General features: G+C 35.1%; 1 protein-coding gene across 2 annotated transcripts in view; it reads left to right on the forward strand.

Moving 5' to 3' along the window:
• LOC127173883 (receptor-type tyrosine-protein phosphatase mu) overlaps positions 1-24,859 on the forward strand; it is a 228,799-nt gene that overhangs the window by 116,928 nt on the left and 87,012 nt on the right. For both annotated transcript variants that reach the window (XM_051123958.1, XM_051123950.1), the window contains exons 7-9: positions 3,661-3,954; positions 21,276-21,584; positions 23,921-24,030. In XM_051123958.1, coding sequence (XP_050979915.1) covers positions 3,661-3,954; positions 21,276-21,584; positions 23,921-24,030 — 713 coding nt within the window. The remainder of the gene's footprint in view (positions 1-3,660; positions 3,955-21,275; positions 21,585-23,920; positions 24,031-24,859) is intronic.

The following is a 24,859-nucleotide window of genomic DNA, read 5'->3' on the forward strand; positions in this document are numbered from 1 at the left end:
ATTTTAACCCATACAATGTATTGTTGGCTATTGCTACAAATATACCCGTGCTACTTATGACTGGTTTTGTGGTCCAGGGTCATGTCAGGGTATGTATGTTTTTTAATATTTTATAGTATAGCTTATGTTTTATATTATATTTTAAATTTCTACACTCATAATTTTATTTTATTTAAATTGTATAACCATTATTAATATTAATGAACATTAATTATGTTATTACACATTAAAAAACTGCTACAAAGTTACAATTACAAATGCAGAGTTCATGTTGAGATCTCAGAGTTTTGTTGGCTTTGGGATATCGAGTATAATTTGAGACATTGTTGAGATTTCTTCTGAAACTCTTTAAGTGACACATCTGAGATTACTGACGTCTTAAGAAACAAGAGACTTCAACAAAAGACTCTCATTTTGCCGTTTGGGAGAATCGTGTGAGATATGAAGGAGCATTGGTGTGTGTGTGTGTGTGTGTGTGTGTGTGTGTGTGACGGTGGTGTTTGATTCCATCAGATCATCTGTAAATCTGTGTGTGAATGCCGTGTTGTGTGTGTGAGTGATGTGAGGAGCTGGTGTCGCTCTGAGCTGATCTGAGCAGCGGTCGTGCGTGACGGATGTCTCTATAAAGCCCAGACTCGTGCCGCTGCATCAAACGTCCTGTTAGTGGCCATCTCTGGCCCGCGGGTCAGTGCAGACGGATGACTGTCTCCGAGAGGAAGCTGTGCGTGTCGTTCCTCCTCACAGATACTGGAACATGCACACACACACACACACACACACACACACACACAGAGATCACTGATATCACATCCAACCCCACACACTCACGCTTCACATGTCCATATCTGTCATATCTATTTAATTACGCTTTTCATGTTATAACATTTATAATATTTGTTTAACATTTAATATTTGGTGGCATTTTTTATACGTTTATTTTTAAATATTTTTGTGCTTATTTTTGTTTTATGTACTTTTCTATATTTTTGTTTTATAGGATATTTTAACTTTTACACTTACGTACAATATAAAATAAATAGTAAGCTATAGTTTTTAAAAAACTTTTGATGCTTTTTATACTAGAACTTTTTGTAGTACATTTTAAGCTTTTTTTTACTTAAGTACAATATAAAATAAACATTTTTATGCTATAGTTTTTTAATGTTTTATAATGTTTTAAAAATATTGTACTTGTATACTTTTTATACTACAAGTTTTATCATGCTTTTCATAATACATTACACAATGTAAATTATCTTGTATGCATTTTATACTTTTTAGTGTTTTATATGTTTTTATGTATAAAAGCACTAAATACTTTATGTATTTTATATTTTATGTTTTGTAGTATATTTAATTTTTGATACTTAAGTACAGTATAAAATATATAAAACATTTTTTAAATGTTTTATTTTTGTACCTTTACTAAAATAGTTTAACATGTTTTATAGTATATATAAAACGTACTTTATATTACATTTTTCAATGTTTTATAGCGTATTTTAAGGTTTGTTTTTCATTCTATATCTTTCATCGTTTTTTTTTTCTACTATTGTATTTCAGACATTTATGTAATTAAGAAAGCTTTAAAGATAACACATTTAAAACAGAAAATGAAGGCTTTTTTTATGAGGATTTTCACAAAGGTTCAGCACATTCTGGTGAATGAAGCGAACGTGACGTCAGTTCTTCACATTGAGTGTGATTATCCTGTGTATAATTGGACTTCAGACACGCGTCTATTCATTCACGAGGTCAGAGGTCAAAATCGTTCTAAAATTGCAGAACAGTGAAAAACGAACAGAGCCTGAAAGACACAGGAAGTGAGCTGGATGGACAATGAGGAGTAAGCGCACATGTCTGTCTGTGTTCTTCTGTCCTGCTGTGATCGCAGCGTCAGGATTACGCAGTTCATCTGAGGTGTGTTTAATTAGCTGTTGGGGTGTGGAGGATTATGGGTATTTCTGGGGTGACGGAGGGACGTCCATCTGCAGTCACAGACACACATGAACACGCCAATTTTTTTTTATAGTGTATCATAGTTCATTTTCGAACTTTTACACTTTCATTTAATTTGATTGTATAACCATTATTAACCTTTATGGACTAATTTTACTTACACACTCTCTCTCAGGCATTGTGTGTTTCTTCATTAGGTTGTGTTTTTCTCGTCTGACTGATTCTGAGTGTCTGCAGTAAATACGATGCTGATCTTTTATTCCTCGTCTTGCGGTGTCTGTATTTCAGCCGCTGTCGCCGCAGGCCTGAGACTCTGTAGATGAGATCAGATCAGTTTTCATGTCTTCATCAATACTCGTATCCAGACCGACCGCAAACAACATCAAACTCAAACGCTATAAATCTGATTATTGCCATTATTTGCTCTTGAATAAGATGCTGTTGTTTTATTAAAGGGCATCCACCAGTTCATTTTTTGTCATATGACAGATTTTTTTCTACTTAAAGAATTATTTGACAATTAAATCAGCAATTTATTTAATAAAATACACAGAAAGCAGTCTGTATCTGCAATTAATAAATAATAAGTGACTGCACTGAACTTTTTTTAATGCACATTACACACTATGATTAACATTTAAATTAACATAAATAAGCAGACACTTTTATCCATATGACGTACGTTACATTCAAGCTATACATTTGATTTTAAGTTCATGCATTCAGTGCTGCTGGGGTGATGATCTAGTGTTTGATATGCTGTTATTATTTTGTTTATTGATTGGTTTTACATTACAGAAGTGAATCACAGTGGTGCTGTATTTATTTTAATGCACGAATAGATGCACAGCGGCACACAGGGCCGTCTGGAGGACTCTTGAGAGATGATTCACATGAAACTATGAGTCTTTCCAGCATTAGATGGATAGAAGAACATTGAGGAGAACATTTTGACATTCTCAGTTAGTTGTTTTAAGAACATGAGCTGATAAAAACAGCAACTATTTTGTCACACAAAAAAATAGAGTTACAGCACATGCAAAAAAGCTGTCAAACTTCTCATACTTTCTCACTGTTTTCCTAAACATTTAAACATTCTTAAATCAAAATACATTTACTTGATATGCAAAATGACTTAAGTGTTGTTTTCTGAGAAGTGCATGAACAATGAGAAAAAAAAATGCCTTGTTTTCCTTTCGAATGAAGTGTAATTTTTATGGTGCCATTGGCAGATTTTTGGTCTTGTTTTAAGAATAAGCTCACTTCATTTTGATGCATTATTCAGAATACAGTATTAATATCTTAAAGCAATAGTTCAGACAAAAATTAAAATGTGCTGAAAATTGCATCAGTGTCTCACCAATAGATCCTCTGCAGTGAATGGGTGCCGTCGAAAACATCACAATAATCCACAACCACTCCAGTCCATCAGTTCACATCTTGAGAAGACAAAAGCTGAAACTAATCTATTACTGAGACATTTTTAACTAAGTCAGTAATCCATAATAACACTTCCTCCAGTCTGGTCTGAATCAGGAGAGAAATCTGCACAGATCAAGCACCGTTTACAAGCTCTAAACAAATATGTGGCTGGATTTTGATGTCAGAGAACAACAGGAGGAAGTGTTATTATGGATTATGGATTATTTTTTGCTGCAATTCCGTTCTTATCCATGTTAAATGTCTCGTCTGTTTTCTCAGAGCCGCCGGTTCCCATCGCTCCTCCTCAGCTCATGGCGGTCGGGGCCACGTATCTCTGGATCCAGCTGAACGCCAACTCCATCAACGGAGACGGGCCCATCATCAACCGTGAGGTGGAGTACCGCACCGTCTCCGGCACCATGTACGACCTGCAGCCCGTCGATAAAACCTCGCACAAGATCGGCCATCTGGACCCCGACACGGAGTACGAGATCAGCGTGCTGCTGACGCGGCCCCTGGACGGAGGAACCGGGGCTCCGGGGCCGCCGCTGAGAGCCCGCACCAAATGCGCAGGTAAATGCGATCGTGTTGTGGTGGATGTTGAGTCTGAAAAATGCTGATATTACAGAAGAAACACTGTCCCTTTAAGATTCGTTTTCATAGCCTGTATCTTGAATATGAGTGTATTTTGAAAAAAGAAAAAAATAATAAATAAAATATTTTAAAACTATATATATTTATATATATATATATATATATATATATATAGTATATTATTATTATTATTATTATTTATTATTTTTTAAATTAACAATTTTTGACACGCCAATTTTAAAATAATTTTTAAAAAATTAAAAAAAAAACTCTTGTAATTGTTCAAATGTTAATATGTTATGTACACATAAATTCATATAAAAATTTACAATTAAGTGAATTTACTGTTTTCCATCTTGATGAATTCCATCTTTAAAAATATCATATGTATAAAATATAATATGTAGTGCGACTGTGATTTATATTAAAATTAAAACATTTCCTTAACGTGCTTACATTTTTTAAGATGTTCTCAATAGTTAAAGTGTTTAGAAACAAAGTATTTGCATTTATTTTGAGTTTTTTAAATAATGATCTCATATTTTTAGAATTTGTAGAAGTTTTAGAATTTCAAAGTTGCCTTCTTAAATGTAGTTAGCAGACTTATTTTTCCTGTAAATTGCATAACTGATAAAAATGTTTTAAAAGTACAATTCAGTTAAGTACAGTGTTGCAGTGATTCATATTTCAACCACAGAACTGAGATATTTTATTTTTGTTTAGGTACAGTCACTCCTCATTATCGGTCGCACCACATGACGAGCGGTCGCTCCAAATGACGCAAAGGCATTATGTTGCAATTTCTTTTTATATATACATTTTATACATATTTTATACTTTACATTTTATTATGTTTTCTATTTTGTTTGAAACTTTTATACTTTTTAATTTGAAATGATATGAATTCTTTTCAGTGCTTTATTTCATTTTTGTTCGTGGAGCTCAGAACCACAATCTTTCCATCTGCACTTGAAGGCCGTGGGTGATGTTGAGTGTGTTTGAGTTCAGTAGAGATGAGCTGCGGCCGGCGGCGGCGTACTGTCCTACCTGACACGTGTGTGTGTGTGTGTGTGTGTGTGTGTGTGTGTGTGAGAGAGTGAGAGAGAAAGAGTGAGGGTTGAGGAACTGGAGGCTGTTTCTGGGTTCTGACCTCCTGCTGAAGGTCTCACTGTTTCTCATTTCTGCAGAGCTGATGGCGATGGATGAGTCTGAGTCTCTGGCCTTCACACCAGGCCTGCAGGGGTCTCTCTGTGTGTGTGTGTGTGTGTGTGTGCTGCTTTTAGCATGTGTGTTGTGCAGTTTAACTTCTGCATGTTCTCTGTTTGGTGCTGCTGAAGCTTCATGAACTATGAGTGACTCAAAATTGACTGTAGTTCAACTACACTTCCCAAACATAAAGCTTAAACATTATTATGGTGTTTAAAAAGATCTAAGTGGGGTTGTGAACTGCATTATTATTATTTTATAATGTTTCCTAAAGTGCACTTATAATATTAGTAGTATAGTGCACTTAATAATATTAGAGATGTCTACATTAAAAACATCTAACAAATTTAGAAATACAAATCCATTTCTACCCTGATCTGATCACACTGTTTAACAGGTCATGGCTCCTTTAAGACGTCAATGTCAGCGCCCACTGCTGTGATTGGTTAACGTCTTTGATAATGAAATAAGTAAATATTTTGAAGAACCATTGAATCTTTCAGTGGTCAGCTCTTAAAGTAACCATTTTTTTTTCTTGATGTAAAGAATATTTTATGATTTTTTTTTTTTTTTTTTTTTTTTTTTTTTTGTTGTTGTTGTTGTTGTTTTGTTTTATGTTTATCAAAACTGAAACTTAAATTTATGGAGGGAAAAAATCATTCCTTAAAAAATCGAATTTATGACCTACTTAAGTCATTATTACAAGATAAAAAGTTGAAATTATGACTTGTAAAGTCATTTTTTTTTTTTTTTTTTTTTTTTTTTAGCTCTTTTGACGTCATAATTTCAACTCAGGTCATAATTTTGACTTTTTATCTCATAATTTTGACTTGTAAAGTCATGGTTTTGACTTTTTATCTTTGAATTATGACTTAAGTAATAATTTGATTTAATGATAATAAAATGTCTTAAGTTATAATTTTGACTTTTTATCTTTGAATTATGACTTTTCTTTTTATCTCATAATTTTTTTAAGACTTTTTAAGTCATATGACTTAAGTAATAATTTGACTTAATTTTAATATAACTTAAGTTATAATTTCGACTTTTTATCTCATAACTTAGACTTTTTAAGTCATTTTTCTTAACAAAACAAAATTAAAATGAAAATTCAAATGCCTAAAATGATCAAATCATAAATCAAACTCTCAAAACAACTGCGCAAATGATAAATATACTTGTATCTCGTAATTTCAACTTTTTAAGTCATAAACTTTATCTCGTAATTATAACTTAAGTATGTCTTAATTTCGACTGATTTTTTCTTGCATGGCAGAAATGGCCTTACATATACATTAGAACCATTAAAAAAAAGTTACTTAAAATAAAAATAAAAAAAAATACTGAACATTAAATATATTACTAAATATATTTAAAAATAAATATAGTAGGTATACATTATTTAAAAAGCAAAATTAATGTAATAACAAAAACACAACATCAGAAAATATTAATTAAAAAAAAAAAACATTATTAAAAAAAAGTATAAGAGTATCTCAGTGATGGCAAAATAACACTGATCAATAGATGCCAATAAAGAAGCTCCATTTTTAAGAGTGTAATTATGAAAAATGTTGATTACATCATAATATTCCGATCTACTCTTCTTCCATTTGAGTTTTCGATTGTAGATTTCTGTAAAACTCTGTTCGTAAAGCCTGATTTGCGCAGGACGACCTTCATCAGCATCTGATCTTCTGTTTTTTTCCCCTAAATGTTCATTTGTGGTGTTTTCCTCTGAACCATTACACATCATCTGTTCACCTGCACTACCAGGCCGTTCCTTAGTTGGTTTAGCCTAATGTCTCTGTTCGGGCTCTTAATGACAGTTTGTTCCTGACAGTCATCAGTCGTACTTTACATGTTAAACAAATGCGTTTCAGCGCAGCGGCAGATTACAGAAAGCGCTGTGTTTTTCCGTCAGACTCGTGGGGGTTTTTTTCTCCCGTCTTTGTCACTGGACTTCCATTAAGCTCAGCAAAGAGAGAACAAAGAAACACAGACGTACAGAGAAAAATGAGTTGTACCCTTGAAAGTGAATTATTTTGTGGGAGGTATGCAGGCTTATCGTTTCTGCGCGTTATTGTTTCGCGAGCCGCACAAAGACGTCCGTCTGAATGCAAAGCTTCCCTCTGATTGCATGTTTTTCCTCTTGAAAAGCTTTAATAAAAGCCCCGCTGACCGTTTTTACTTAAAACTAGTGAATAAATCTGCCTGTGCACAAGACACAATACAATCTCTGATAACCTTGAGAGCTGCTGCAAAATTGAAAATACTGCTATAGTGTGTGTACATATGGACATATATATATCGTGACCCTCATGCACTCGCTGTTATATTTCTATTCTGTCTACTTCTTAATACATAATACATCTATTATTTAATATATTATTGTATACTTTTTATTTACTTTTTCATACTATGACTTTCATGTTTTATACTGTAATTATTTTTTTATATTTATATTTAGATTTTGTGCATTTTCAGCTTTTCACTCATTTCTTTTGTTAAATATATATATATATATATATTTTACTGTATTTATATTTTTATATTTATATTTATATAGTATATTTTATGTTTTTATAATTACAATTAGTTTTAAAATACGTTTGTGCTTTTTCATGCTATAAATTTGTAATGTTTTATACTATAATTCAAATCCTTTATACTGTTTTTAAAATGTAAACATAAATGTTAAATAAAATATAGAAATGTACGTATAAATATATATTTTTTATTTATAGAATTTATTTTTATATTTATATTTTGTGTATTTTCAGCTTTTCACTTGTAGAATTTCTTTTAAATTAAATATTTTTGTCCTTTATAATACTGTAACTTTCATAATTTTTTGCAGTATTTTTATTTTTTATATTTACATTTTATAGTATATTTTACGTTTTTTAAAAATTAAATAATCACTTTTTCATGCTATAAATTTTCTGTTTTATACTATTTCTGAAATCCTTTTTTTAAATGTATTATTAATATACATAAATGTTGAATAAAATATAGAAACGTACATATAAAATAAAATAAATATTTTTTTATTTATAGATTTTTTTATATTTATATTTAGATTGTGTATTTTCAGTGTTTCATTCTTATTTGTTTTAAATTAAATATTTTTGTCCTTTATAATACTGTGACTTTCATAATTTTTTTACTCTATTTACATTTTTTATATTTTTATTTTATAGTATAAGTATATAGTATAAGTTTTTTCTAACTAAAATTAGTTTTAAAATATTTTTGTGCTTTTTCATGCTATAAATGTTCTAATGTTTTATACTACGTTTCAAATCTTTTATACTGTTTTTAAAATGTATTATTAATATACATAAATGTAGAATAAAATATAGAAATGTATTTATGTATTAATGTATTTTATTTATAGAATTTTATTTTAATAAATAAAGCTTTTTCATATATATATATATATATATATATATATATAGTATACTTTTAATGCATATTTTAAAATTATAGTTTATACTATTAGAATAGTATTTTTATTTATTTATTTATTAGTTTTTTGTTGTTGTTGTTTTACACTCAGTTATACTGTAAGTTTCATAATGTTTTTTATGTTGTTTTTTAAACATTAGACTTGATATTTGTTCGCTGATATTTCCGCTGGTTTGTGCGTCTGATAGAATAGAGATGTTCTGTTCTGGGTCGTGACCCGTGCGAGGTCGATCGGCGGCTGGAGTTCGGTGATTGTTTGTGGAGGATGTGCTGAATGTTCGAGTGTTTTGTCACGAGGAGAAAGCGAGCGATTGTGAGCGTTTGGAGAAAGAGCGGCTCATTGTGCAACTCAAGGACGTTCCTATAAGAGCTTCGTTTGTGTGTTTATTTACCATCAGTGTGTTTCTGCCGTCCCTCCTCAAACTCCAGCTGTGAGCAGATGTTTGACTGCTGAACTACATGATCGTCCTCACAGAAACATCAACGGCAGCACACGGTAGATGTTGAGCTCCGCTGAAGCCTCGTGACAGAAGTTCACGTTCTCGGTCTCATATGATCGTTTGTGTGAGGAACAGTCAAACGAATAAAGTTATGATCAATGAAAACTTTCTTTCTTTCCATCTCTGTATTTTTTGAATCTGTCGTTCTTCTTGTCGTTCATCTCTGTCGTTGTGTCTGATGTCGTTCATCATCAGTAATGGCAGCTGAGTGGAAGCAGATGAGCTTCGGCGCTAATGAAGATAAATTCACTCCTGACTGTTTGTCTGTTTTTATTTTTTTACGTTTGATTTTAAAGCAGTGGGAGAAATTAAATAAATAAGATAAGAATCTGCTTCAGCACTTTGCAGGCTGTTTGTGAAATCATCTCTCTCCGTATCCGTCAGTCATAATGTATGTGGTGTCAGATGAATCACGCAGAGAAAACATGTTTCATTAGACCAAAACCTTCAGCCAAACCGAGAAAAACCCTGTTCTGCAGCAGACGGGAGAGTTCATTCTGTCAGCGTTTACTTTCACTCTTACTTTCACAAAAGTTCATAATTCATTTGATTTTTGGAGAGTATCAGGGTGAATGTGATTCTGTTTCTCACAAAGAGCATCACGTGAGTTCAGAAGAGCTGAAATATAGAGCACAACTAATATGGAGGACTGTTATCATGCTTTATGATGCGTTATGTTGCAATATGATGCATTACACATTATACATTATGATGTATCATAATGCATTGTGATGCTTTATGGATTATACATTATGGATTATGATGCATTACCCATTACTATGTGTCATGATGCGTTTTGATGCGTTATGATGCATTACGATGCGTTACGCATTGATACATTCTGATTATGCATCACGATGCGTTATGATACATTGTGTTATGCCTAATTATGTTATGTTGTGTCAAGATGTTTTATCATGTGTTATGCATTTTGATACATTATAATACATTATGATGCGTTATGACGTGTTATGATGTGTCATGATGTGTCATGATGCATTTATAATACATTATACTACATTATGATGCATTACGAGTTATGTGTGATGATGCGTCATGCTGCATTTACAATACATTATAATGCATTATGATGCGTTATGATGCTCTATGCATTATGATGCACTGTGACTTGTCATGATGCATTATGCGTTATGATGTGTTATGATGCTCTATGCATTATGATGCATTATGATACATAATGCTTTATGATGCACGTGTCAAAATGAAGTATGCATTATGATGTGTTATTATGCATTATGTGCTGTGATGTGTTATGATGCTCTATGCATTATAATGCCTTATGACATGTCATGATGTATTATGCATTATGATGCGTTATTATGCATTATGATGTGTTATGATGCTCTATGCATTATAATGCCTTATGACATGTCATGATGTATTATGCATTATGATGCGTTATTATGCATTATGATGCATTATGTGCTATGATGCGTTATGATGCTCTATGCATAATGATGCATTAATGATACATTATAATGCATTATGATGTGTAATGTGTTATGATGCGTTATGATGCTCTATGCATTATGATGTGTTATGACGTGTCACAATGCATTATGCATTATGATGCATTATGGTGCTCTGTGCATTAGGATGCATTATGATCTATTATGACGCATTATGCTCATTGCATTATGATGCGTTATGATGTGTCATGATGCGGTGTGATGTTATGACACATTACGATGCGTCATGATCCTTTATGATGCGTTATGTTATGGTGCATTATGATGCTTTATGATGCGTCATGATGCGTCGTGATGCTTTATGATGCCTTATGTGTTATAATGCGTTATGATGTGTTATGTAGTATGATGCGTTATGAAGCCTTATGTGTTACGTTTAGCTTGTAGAAATAAAAACTGTTTAGTTCAGTTGTTCACGGATGCTACAGTTCTAATCTGAATGCATCTGTAGTTTAATTTGCTGTAAAGTTGCTTTGCAATGATATGTATTGTGAAAGGCACTATACAAATAAATTTGAATTGAATTGCATTGAATTGAATTGAATGCAAACGGCTGATAGACGATGGTGGAGAATTTTTTGTCAAAGCCATAAGCAAAAGTACCTGTTTTTATATTTAATATAAGTGTAATTCATTAAAAATATATAATGCCACAAGCTAAGCATTGGTTTCAAAGTAATGGGGAAATCCAAAGATCTTTTATTGGTTTATGTTACAGCACAGGTTTATACACGGCCTAACACATGACATGCAGGGAAAAATACATCTTATATTGCTCCCACAACTTATTCATTTGTCTCCTTGTTTAAAATAAATTGTGGCCATGAATTAAGAATCCATTTTCTTGTTTTATTAAAACATGGTCACATTTAAAATCGAAATCTTATGAATGTTTGTACTGATTAATATGTCCTTGATAAATAAAAGTAATTATTTCTTTCAGAAAAACACTTTAGTGGTTGTGTAAGTTAGAAGTTGATTTGAGGGCAGTGAGCATTAGATGTGGCATTGACTCTCGGCTGATGAAGGGCTGATGGGACGGACGCTAAATAACTCACACTCTCTCCTGATCTCCATCCCAAACACAGACTCCAGCAGAACACTGAGCATCGATCCCGCGCTCGGTTACCACGGTAACGCCGTCGCTCTAGTGATTGGGTTCACAGGGTACGACCCGCCTCCCTTCATGTTAAAGCGCGACCCCGTGACCCCCTGATCTTCACGAGCGGATCGACACATCACTCTAACAAATCAGATTGAGCCCGACGGGTCACACCGCTGATCTCATTAAACCGCCTGCTAGAAGAGCTGCGTTACATTAACTAGTGCGAGGAGCGATCGCTCCGTCCGTCAATACAGCCATCAGACCGTCAATGATTGAGACAGAGAGAGACGCGAGACAGAGAATGAAGAAGAAATCGCCTTCAGACTGAGCAGATCACATTATCAGTGACAGTGTGAAAACTCAACTACTCTCGCTGTAATAAGTGCGATCGGAGCGAGTGAAGATGCAAATGACGAAACCGTATCTAAGCCGAAAATCACACCAATCAGACAAACTGACCTCTGACCTCAGCAGACCTGAGTTGAGAATGATTCACACAAAAACAAAACTTACTTTTCTGTACAATGAAAGCAGACTGTGACCAGAGCTGACAAACTCCAAATAGTGATGCCACAGTGAGGAAATGAATAAACCTGATAAAATAAACGTGTGACAGCATGAATATTACAGATTACACTGCACATTTTACAAGATATTTGTCAGTGACGCTCAGGATCTTTGGCTTTCTTTGAACAAAACCAGTGCTTGAAAGTACAGTGACAAACTTGCTTATATTAAACAGAGAACTTAGACTAACAAATGCATTACCATGCTTTATGATGCTTTATGTTGCATTACGATGCATTACAATATTACAATACTTTACAATCATTTGTTGCGTTACAGTGCTACATGATTCTTCATGTTGTATTATGATGCTTCATGGTGTGTTACAATGCTTTAGGTTGCATTAGAGTGCATTGCAATGCTTTGTTGCATTATGATGCATTATAATGCTTTTGGTTACGTTACAATGCTTTGTTACAGTGCTACATGATTCTTAATGTTGTGTTTCAATGCTTTAAGATGCATTACAATGATTTATGATGCTTTATGGTGTGTTACAATGCTTTGTTGCATTACAGTGTGTTTGATACTTCATGATGCTTCATGTTGTTACAGTGCATTAGTTTGAATTACAATGCCACATGATTCTTCATGTTGTGTTACAATGCTTTATGATGCTTCATGTTGCGTTATGATGCATTTTGATGCTTTGTTGTATTACAGTGCATAGCAATGCTTTGTTGCGTTACAATACTACATGATTCTTGATGTTTTTATGATGCATGTTGCGTTACAAATGCTACAGTGCATTGCAGTGCTTTAGGTTGCGTTACAATGCTTTGTTGCGTCATGCATTTTGATGCTTTATGTTGTATCACAGTGCATTGCAATGCTTTGTTGCGTTATGATGCATTACAGTGCGTTAGGTTGTGTTACAATGCTTTATGATGCTTTGTTGCATTGCAGTGCTTTATGGAGTGTTACAATACTGCATCGTGATTTATGTTGCGTTACATTGCGTTGTCCCATTATGATGTGTTACAATGCTTTATGATGCTTTGCTGTGTTATGATGCGTTATGTTTCTTTATGATGCTAAATGAAAATATGCTTTACAAAAATAAAATGGGTGGCGTACAAAACCACACATGACATGCTGACAGTAATATACAGTATTTACCGTGGCCAGGAATTTAATTTTATCATGGCCACATTGTATATATTCTTTCATTTTACCTCATTTACTTAATATTATATCAATGTTACAGTTTTGTTGTGTATTTTTCCAAACTTTTGAACAGTCATTTGGGTGTGTACATATACATATAATTTTATACTTTATAGCTACAAATTGTCATTTGTAATGTAATATGCACACCCACACACTTCTGCTGTTGTCTCGTCATGTCTGGTCTGGTGTCGTGTAATCATGTCATCTATTTGCATGATAAAGGTGATGTGAATGAGCCATTAGGATGAACAGGAGCCGATAATGTGCTGATAATTTAGAAAACATTATTTAAATGTCAAGCTGTAATGATAAAGAGCCGCTAATAGTTCCATCTAAATGTCACACTGAAATTATTCAATTAGCCGCCGGTGAGAGAGGCCGAGCGTCATTTAGCCGTCCGTGTGGCGTGTTTGACTCCCGTCAGCTCATCGTGTGCTCGTGTTTGCTCTCTCACGCCTCACGTTTACAGTTTAACAGCAGGTTTGGGCTTTATATCACACACTCGCTGTTACTGTACTGACATTTACAGTATTTGAGAAGCAGGATTGTGTGAGATGTTCAATTTGTTTCCTCACAGTAAATCTGAAGGTGTTTTCTTGCTCAGTTTTTGTTTTATTTTCCAGGAAAAGCATCAGAATGTTTTACAACGGGTGCAGGGTTTTCTCACTAAATTGTTTGATTTTTGAAGTAAATAAGGAAAAATAAGAAATGTAAAAATAAAAACAATTTGCTAGTGAAATCAGGGTCATTTTTATAACTTGTTTGTTGCTCAGGTGAGTCTGAGTGTGTTTTATGGTTGTGTGTGGCACATTTTCTCTGTATTGAAGCAGAAATCGGCCTGATTCAGTCATTTCTGAGGTGTTTCTCCATGACTGACGCTGTTAAACACGCTGATGACGCGGTTCTGACTCTCTGGACCATTTGCCAACATTACGTTTGGGTGGCATTCACAGATTTTTCTGTATGTGTGTGTGAGTGTGAGAGTGTGTGAGGATTTTCCCGTCCCGCTCGGACTCGTCCCCATCACTGTGGGCCGCTGATAGTTACGCAAATAGGGGGATTTTAAAGCTCTATTTTCTGCATGACACTCTTTAAACGGCACCAAACGCATGTGAAGAAGCCTTCAGACATCCATCATTCTTCGTTCACTGTATTTCAGCCTGTTTTCACCCTTCAGTGTTAAAAACATTCTGAAATTACTTAAAGGAATAGTTCATCTAAAAATGAATATTAGATGTAAATGTCCTCACAATTAGGTCATCCAAGATTAGGATGAGTTTGTTTGTTCATCAGATTTGTAGAAATGTGTCATTCCATCACTTGTCCACCAGTGGATCCTCTGCAGTGAATGGGTGCCGTCAGAATGAGAGTCCAAACAGCTGATAAAAACATCAAAATAATCTACAACCACTCCACTCCACTCCATCAAGACATTTTTAACTAAAACACAAGTCTATAATCCATAATAACACTTCCTCCAGTGGAAAAGTGGTCTGGTCTGAAGCGTTATTATGGATTATTGTGATATTTTTATCAGCTGTTTGGACCCTCATGATAGTGATAGGATGACACTTTTCTTTGGCTATTAAATGTCTTTTTTTTTTTTCATTAGGATGAGTTGGTTTCTTCATCATATTTGTAGAAATGTGTCATTCAGTCACTTACTCACCAATGGATGCTCTGCAGTGAATGGGTGCCATCAGAATGAGGGTCCAAACAGCTGATAAATACATCACAATAATCCACAAGTAATCCACACCACTCCAGTCCATCAGTTCACATCTTGAGAAGACAAAAGATGAAACAAATCCATCATTAAGACATTTTTAACTAAAATACCATAATCCATAATCCATAATAAGTCCATAATCCATAATAACACTTCCTCCAGTGAAAAGTCCATCTTCTGTTGTCTCTCACATCTTGCATTAGAGCTGTTTTGGACTGTTTTGGCTTGTAAATGGTGCAGATTTCTCTCCTGATTCAGACCAGACCACTTTTTCAATGGAGAAAGCGTTCAGTGTATCAGCTGTTTGGACTGTTTCTGACGGCACCCGTTCACTGTAGAGAATCCATTGGTGGGCAGTTGATGGAATGACACATTTCTTTGGCTATTAAATGTCTTTTTTCTTCCAGATCATTAGTGATACAATATTAGGATGAGTTTGTTTCTTCATCATATTTGTAGAAATGTGTCATTCAGTCACTTGCTCAACAATGGATGTGAATGGGTGCCGTCAGAAGTCCAAACAGCTGATAAAAACATCACAATAATCCACAACCACTACAGGCCATCAGTTAACATCTTGAGAAGACAAAAGATGAAACAAATCCATCATTAAGACGTTTTTAACTAAAATAAAAGTCTATAATCCATAATAACACTTCCTCCAGTGGAAAAGTGGTCTGGTCTGAATCAGGAGAGAAATCTGCACAGATCAAGCACCGTTTACAAGCCAAAACAACTCTGAACAAATATCTGGAGATGGGCTTTTTCACTGGAGGAAGTGTTATTATGGATTATGGACTCGTATTTTAGTTACAAACGTCTTAGTGATGGATTTCTTTCAGTTTTTGTCTTCTTAAGCTGTTAACTGATGAACTGGAGTGCTGTGGATTATTGTGATGTTTTTATCAGCTGTTTGGACTCTCATTCTGACGGCACCCATTCACTGCAGAGCATCCATCAGTGAGACGCTGATGGAATGACACATTTCTACAAATCTTGATCTTGGACAGCCTAACATTCATTTTTGAGTCAACTATTCCTTTGACATAAAGTAAATAAAAAATAAATCTGAGGAAATCCCAAAACAGCGATTGCATTTATTGTTCAGTCAGTTTTTCATTTTTGTTGTTTCGTTAGTCAGTCAGTTCCCTTACAGACGGAGTTTTTCAGAATATTGATGCCGATGGTGTGGCTGTTGGAGTTCGTTAAAATCGTCTCACGTTCTGCTCGTGTTTTCTCGTCTCCTCCTCATTCTTAAGTGGTTTTCACATCAATAGGAAGGAAATGTCTGGAAATAAGAGCACTTGAATAATGGCGCACTAGAGCTCGCGGGTCACATTTCAGACGCTTTCTTAAATAATCTCAGAAATCGTTCTGTGTATACAGCCAATTGTCCAAAAAATCAATAGCTTTTAAAGCTGAGCTTGATTCACACGCTGTTCCTGCCTTTTTCCTTTTGTAAAGCACAAAAATCAATGTCATATTTTTTAAAATCATTTGCTGAACTTGGAAAATTGTGAAAGGGATAAATGTGGCCGTGTTGGTCTCATATCGACTTTGCAGAATTAGAGTTCACTCCGTCTTTTTAGCCGCCACGCGTTTTCTACGGCCTACGTGAGCGTGCATTCATAAACACACACAAACACAAGTCTGTAAGATATTTGGATGTTTCTAACGTCTCTTCTGCTCACCAAGGCTGCTCAAAAATTGATCAAAAATTCAGTAAAAAAGTGAAATATTATTACAATTTAAAACAGGTGCTTTCTAGGTGAATATCTGCTAAACTGTAATTGATTTCTGTGATCAAAGCTGAATTTTCAGCATCATTACTCCACTTTTAATGTTTTTTTAAAGAAGTCTCTTCTGCTCACCACAGCTGTTTATTTAGTTAAAAATACAGTAAAAACTGTAAAAAATTGTGAAATATTATTAGAATTTAAAGCAGCTGTTTTCTATGTGAATATCTGTTAAAATGTAATTTATTTCTGTAATCAAATCTGAATTTTCAGCATCATTGCTCCAGTTTTAATGTTTTTTAAAAAAGTCTCTTCTGCTCACCAAAGCTGCATTTATTTGATTGAAAATACAGTAAAAACAGTAAAAATTTTGAAATCTTATTAGATTTTGAAACAGCTGTTTTCTATGTGAATATCTGCTAAACTGTAATTGATTCCTGTGATCAAAGCTGAATTTTCAGCATCGTTACTCCACTTTTAATGTTTTTTTAAAGAAGTCTCTTCTGCTCACCAAAGCTGTTTTAGTTAAAAATACAGTAAAAACTGTACAAATTGTGAAATATTATTAGAATTTAAAGCAGCTGTTTTCTATGTGAATATCTGTTAAACTGTAATTTATTCCTGTGATGCGCAGCTGAATTTTCAGCATCATTACTCCAGTCTTCAGTGTCACATGATCCTTCAGAAATCATTCTAATATGCTGATTTGCTGCTCAACAGACATTTATGATTATTAGCCATGTCGAAAACAGTTGTGCTGCACAATATACTGTATATGTGAAAACTGTGTTACATTTTATTTTCAGGATTCACAGATAAATAGAAAGTTCAAACGAACAGCGTTTATTTATATGTGTCAAGCATAATATAATCAAGTTCCTTTTTTTAGCGTAGCTGTATTATTTTAGTGTGTAGTGAATATGGGTGATGTTGAGCATCTGTTCACACAGTCCATCAGTTTTCTTGATCATGATGATGATGATGTGTGTGATTTGTCAGAATAAGACGGACTGATTCTTGAACCTGCATGCTCAGCTGTTTCTTGTGCGTCTGACCTTTCCAAATGTCATTTTTCTGCTTTGCTTATTGCCGTTGTGAATAAATGATGAAATGCATCCGAGATGCTAAACTTCATTCGGAGCGTTTCCGTCACGTTTGCTCCGTCTTTGCCGTTTGTCCTCTGTAATGCGCGCGTGCGTTCTGTTTTTATCTGCATCTTGAAGTCTGACTTCCTTCCATTTGCATTTAATCATTTAGCGAGCGTTCGCCTGTCAGGTCTGAACAGTCAAGGACGAGCTTCACACAGGAACATGCAAACACATCTGAGACGACCTTTCATTCTTCTGAAACACACAGAGTGCCTGTCATTGAACAATACCCGAGGCTGAGCGTTTACCGCGGTAGAATCACGGCAAACTGACTTACGGGTGTTAGGAAACTACAGCAACATTCAGGTGAATTATAGAAGACGATGTTTAATGAAGAGCTGCATTTATTAATCTGGTAACACTTGAAGCCTTTATATATAATGCACTATAAAAGTTTTTTAATGCATTAATTAATGCACCTTATAGTGCATTCAGTGATCTCATGAATAATTGGAAGCACAGTTATAAAACTTATCTATTCAGGTATTACATCTTCAGTATGTGCAATGCATTAAAACGCACGACAGGCAACCGGAGCGTGGAATCTGCAAATATTGTAATGCATTTTAGCTTTGGTTACAATTATTTATGGAAAGATGCAATGCAGTCTTAGTTTTATACGAAACTGCAAAACTGCAAAAATTGTACATTAAGTTGAGTTGAGTCTGGATCTGTTTTATAGTTTGGTGCGTTTAAACTCCTCTGGCCTTGACATGAACAGCTTCTTAATGTCTGTGCTGTTTGTATCGACGCGTCTCGTCTGTCTAGACTGTGTGTTTGTTTTAATGCTCCAATAATGTTGGTCTTTGAGGGTCATTTCACATAAAACTAACTTTATGATTGACTTCAGTTGTGAGCAGAAATAAAACACTTTCAGGCTCATAGAACAGTTTGTGAAAGTAAATCAGAGTTTCTTCAGAATGATGCTGGTTTAGTGCTGGTTGACCAGTACAGTGATTCTGGTAAAAATGGACTAAATCTACTGGAATTTATTATGAATGAATCATGCTTACTGAAGTATGTAGATTGTATTAGGGTGGCACAATACAGTATGCTGAATTAAAATCAGTATTGCTATGTGGCTTAGGCTGTGGTTTAAAGAAGTAAATGTGTGCAGCTCATGATACAGTATTTCAGTGTCTGAGAAGGATTTGGTCCGATTACTGATTACTCCTTCAGTCTGAAACCGCCAGCACATATGTGACCCTGGACCACAAAAACAGTCATAAGAGTCAGTTTTTTGAAATAGAGATTTATACATCATCTGAAAGCTGAATAAATAAGTTTTCCATTGATTTATGGTTTGATAGGATAGAACAATATTTGAAAATCTGGAATCTGAGGGTGCAAAAAAACAAAATATTGAGAAAATCGCATTTAAAGTTGTCACAATGAAGTTCTTAGCAATGCATATTACTAATCAAAAGTTAAGTTTTGATAAATTTATGTTAGAAGATTTGCAAAATATCTTTATGGAACATGATCTTTAATATCTTAATGATTTTTCAGCATAAAAGAAAAAACCCATACAATGTATTTTTGGCTATTGTTACAAATATACCCGTGATACTTAAGACTTGTTTAAATTAAAAAAAAAAAAAAATTAGTTTTATTTAAATTAGGATGTAAATTGTAATAATATTTATATTGTATTTAAATATTCATTTATTAATATTAACATTAATGAATGTTAAATAACTTCAGAGTTAAATCATTTAACTCAACTTTTTTTTTCAGTATTTAATTTTTTATGAAGTTTTATTTATTTATTTATTTATTTGTTTAATGTTTTTCCCAAGTTTTCCTTTTTTATTTGATTGATTGGTTGATTGGTTAATTGATTTATGCATGAATTTACTAGCAAAGTTACCCATTAAATTATTATTATTATTATTGTTTTTTTGTTTTTTTGTTTTCAGATATAGCTAACTAAGTCATCTGGTGAATTTTTGTATTTTTTTAATGTGGAAAAAAATGTCACAATGTTAGTTCAGAGAGAAAGCTGATGAGGCAACACTATGACACTATGTGTGTGTGTGTGTGGGTGTGTGTGTGTGTGCGTGTGTGTGTGTGTGTGTGTGTGTGTGTGTGTGTGTGTGTGTCTCCAGAGTGAGGAAAGGGAAATTGAGCGCTGTCTGGATCTAATAGGTGGGAAAATGTTAAGTTCCAGAGAAATGGACTTCAGATTTAAGCGAGAATGGAAATTGATCCTATTAGTGTGTGTTGAAGGCCTTTAACTCCATCCAGAGAGAGAGATTTCATTCACCGCTGCCCCTCAGAAGCAACTCAAGATATATAATATGGTATTCAGGACAGTACTAAATCAAAAATGACTTTTAAAATAACAAAGATATTTTATTTTGCAGATTAAGCAGGGTGTATTCACATTGCATTTATGCATTTGTCCAAAGCGACTTACAGAAGATCAGAAGCAGTTGGTTGATTCTTACGAGCACACATGTATGTGGCAGCGTGGTGTGTTTGATATGTGTTCAGTATATTGAGCAGATGTTGATCAGATGTCTCTGTGCTGTGCTGCTCATCTTGGTTCTGCTGTATTAGATGGATTCGGAGACGCTTTCATCTGCTCTTCTGCTCTGATTGCTGCTTTGATCCTGGAGTGGCTGATGTGAGCCGCTCTCGTGTTTCCAGACCCGCAGAAACGGGATCAGGGCTCTGATTCCAGTCCACGAGCCGCACAATCAGAAACCAGCTTGTGTGTGTCTGTTTAAAGAGACAGTACGCCTGTAATCATCATTCGCTCTTCGTTTACTGCCATTATGCCACTCAAAACCCTTGTGACTCACTTTCTTTCTACATAAACACAATGATTTATGTTCTGATGAATCTTCATGCATTTCATCTCAGATATACACAGTGAGAGAAAAAACAATCCAAGTGGAAATACATAAAAACTAAAAAGGGCCTAAAATTGAACCCTGGGGGACACCAGTAGGGAGAAAGGGAAAAGGTTAAATTTAGACAAAAGCAATAAAATAAATGTAAAAAGAAATGGTATTTTTGCACTTTTTGGATCTTCTCAGTCGTGGTCTCTATGCAGTGCTGTATGCCGTAATGAGAATGTTTCTGTCCTTCAAGCGTCCCTTACAAACTGTTGTGTATTTTTGACATTCTGTTTGTTTAAATGCTTTTTGTTTTTCATTGTTGTCTTTCTCAGAGCCCATGCACGGCCCACGGCAGCTGAAAGTGGTGGACATCAAGGCCCGTCAGGTGACGCTTCGCTGGGAGCCGTTCGGCTACAACGTGACGCGCTGCCACAACTACAGTCTGACGGTGCAGTACCGCGCCAGAGGAGGCGGCAAGGAGGAGAGCAGGGAGGTGGCGTCATATGACAGCCGGAGCTCCGCCCCCCAGCACACCATCCACAACCTCACGCCCTTCACCAACCTCAGCGTCAGGATGGTGCTGCGCAACCGCGAGGGCGTCAAAGAGAGTCCCGAGATCCACGTCCAGACCGATGAAGACGGTGAGAGACCGCAAGAAAACTCTCAAATATCTTTCTATATCTATAAAATATAAACTATATAGCAAAAATTCTAAAATTCAAGATATTGGTGCAAAAAATGCCCCTGTATGTGTTGTGTCTCATATTTATATATGGGAAAGGACGTGATGTGTGGCCAAGTATGGTGACCCATACTCGGAATTTGTGCTCTGCATTTAACCCATCCAAGTGCACACACACAGTAGTTACAAGCCCGACTCCCTAACCATTAGGCCACGGCTGCCCCATATATATATCACATATCGCATGGGCAGATCTATCACAAGCTTAAATGAGATTTTAACAGTTTCAACAGTTCAGTAAATTTGATATTGTTATATTTTAAACACTTTATTATGTATTTTTGCTCAATTTTGCAGAGAACATATTACCTTTGAAGCCATAGCAGAATTGTTGTGCATCTCCGAGCAACACAGCGGTGTTTAGTTTCTGAATGAATCCGCGTTTTGAACTAATCATGTGAATCAATGATTCAAAGGCCCATTTATAAAGAGAATGAATCAGCTGTTTTAATGAATCGAGTGAGTCATATAGACGTTTACCACCACCTGCTAGCAGATTTAGTTTCTTATTTAGAGTATTATTTCATTAAAAAAAAAATAATAATAAAAATAAAAAACGTTAAAGGGATAGTTTATTGCTCATTGCTTGAAATAAAATAAATATTAATTGAATTAAAGTAGAATAAAATAAAATATACTTTTTATTTCAGCTAGTTGTCATTTTCTCATTTTTTAATGTAGTTTAACTTGATATTCAAAAATAACTAAATGCAATTAATAATTGTAACATTAATAAATACTATATAGACATGTAAAAAGGGAAAAAAATAAATTGACAAATACACACAATAAAATTAATAAAACTTTAACTAAAATTAAAAATCGACTAATATTGAATAATGCATTTATGCAAGGAATATAAGGATTTTTTAAATTTATTTCTGTATAATTGTTTTTAATCATTTTTAAGGTAAATTGTATATATTTAATTGTATGTAATTACATACATATAGCAATGGAAATTTGTCATTAAAATTAAATCATAATGCAAAAAAAAGTCCTTAAATTCTTTTATATTTAGTTTGTCTTATTTTTAATTTTATGTTAGATGATTTTTGTTCCATGAGATTTAACAACTTTTTGTTCTCAAAGATTTCACTTTATTAAAGCAATAAGCCCCAAGAAGCCGTGGTTTACAGTGAATTTATAACAGCTAAGGGCCGCTGTTAGGCACGACGTGATTATTCCATATATGCAGTAAGGTTATACAAAATAAAAAACAGTATTCTTCCACCGAACAATGTAGTTCCTCAGAAACAGTTGTGGTTGCAACAAAGTGGTTGCCAAGCAGCACGAAACATAAACAAAGGTGTGTGTTTGTAGTGTATTTTACAACAGCTTTAAATGTGTCTCAACCAGTCAGAATCAAGGACTGGAACTATCCGTTTTATAATAACTATTTATCCACAAATAAACATATAGCACCTCAGTGACCTGATACAGACACACAAAAGGTTCTTGATCAGAAGAGGCTTCTTTGCTGAATCTGAAGAAGCACTAAAGAACCATTAAGGTCATCAGATGAGCCTAAACCGTCTCCCGTCTCACCGTATACAGATGAAGAGCCCATTATATGAGTGAAGGAGCTGCTGGAGCGCTCCACTGGATCGTTCTCATCCTATTCCACATATGTGTGAGGGTGAAATTCTTCCAGTTGGGTAAAGCGCTGACATTTAGCTTGAATGTCTAATTACGTCCCCCATTAGCAGAGCTCTTCTGATGGAGTAAACATGATTTTTTTGTTTCCAGAGATCGGCAACCTTTATAAATAATTAGACACCTGGGCTGAATCTCGACTGGATGTTAAACACACACGTGCTCTTTTGTTCCCGCTCAGAGTCGGTGTCAAGTGAGGCAGACGTGAATAACGCTCCTGTGAGAGGATGAAACGATAAACAAATGAGAAACAATCTCTCATACGCTCACGGGCGTGTTTGGAGGGGGAGATTGTGAGCGTCTGAGGGTGATTGTGTGCGTTTCTGTGGATTTATGGATTCAAAACAATCATTTGTTCTCATTTTAGTTACAAAACACCTTCATGCTTAATACCAGTGAAAAATATTTATATATATATACAGTATGAACTGGGCAGTTTGAGACATTTTTTACTAACACACATTAATTTCACATTGATTAAATGTAGCAAAACATTACAGCTACAGAGAATGTCATTTGCATATGCAGATATGCTGCTGTTGCTGTGTTTTAATGGTTTGTGATGTCATTTCCTTTCAGTGCCGGGGGAAGTTCCTCTGGATTCGATTCAGGCCAGTGTGTACGAGGACAAGATCCTGCTGAAGTGGAGAGAACCGGCGCAGACCTTCGGCATCATCACTCAATATGAGGTGAACACACATATACACACTCACTCTATGCTAGTGTTCCTCAGCCAGCCTAGCAACCGCCTAATAACAACACCAATGCCACAGCAACCTCCTAGTAACCACTAAAAAGTCCAGCAACCTCCTACTAACCACTCAGAACATAAAAAAAAATCGAGCAACCTCGTTTTAACAGAATGCTCTAGCAACCACCTGGGCACCCCTGTTCCTGGAGATCGACCTTCCTGCAGAGTTTAGTTCCAACCCTGATCAAACACACCTGTCTGTAATTGTCAAGTGCTCCTTCAGATCCTAATGAGCTGGTTCAGGTGTGTTTGATCAGGGTTGGAGCTGAACTCTGCAGGAAGGTCGATCTCCAGGACCAGGGTTGAGCAGCCCTGACCTAGAACATCCTAGGAACATCTAACCACACAAAATACTCTAGTAACCACAATATGAATGTGTGAGTGTGTGTGCATGTGAGTGTGTGTGTGAGTGAGTGAGTGCATCTTTTGAGTGTGTGAGTGTGCATCTGTGAGTGTGTGTGAGTGCATGTTGAGTGTGTGCGTGAGTGCGTTTGTGTGTGTGTCTGAGAGAGTGCATAGTGAGTGCGTGTGAGTGTGTGTGCATGACTGTTTGTGCGTGCGTGCGCGTGCGTGCGCGTACGTGCATGTTGAGAGTGTGTGTGAGTAAGTGTGAGTAGGCGTGTGTGTGCTTGTGAGCGTGTGTGTGTGTGTTCGTGCATGTGCGTGTGTGCATGAGTGTGTGAGTGCATGTTGAGCGTGCGTGCATGTATGCGTGCATGCATGTGTGAGTGTGTGTGCATACTTGCATGTTGAGAGTTTATGAGTGT

The sequence above is a fragment of the Labeo rohita genome, chromosome 2 (assembly GCF_022985175.1).
Source record: "Labeo rohita strain BAU-BD-2019 chromosome 2, IGBB_LRoh.1.0, whole genome shotgun sequence".
Classification (NCBI taxonomy): Eukaryota; Metazoa; Chordata; class Actinopteri; order Cypriniformes; family Cyprinidae; genus Labeo; species Labeo rohita.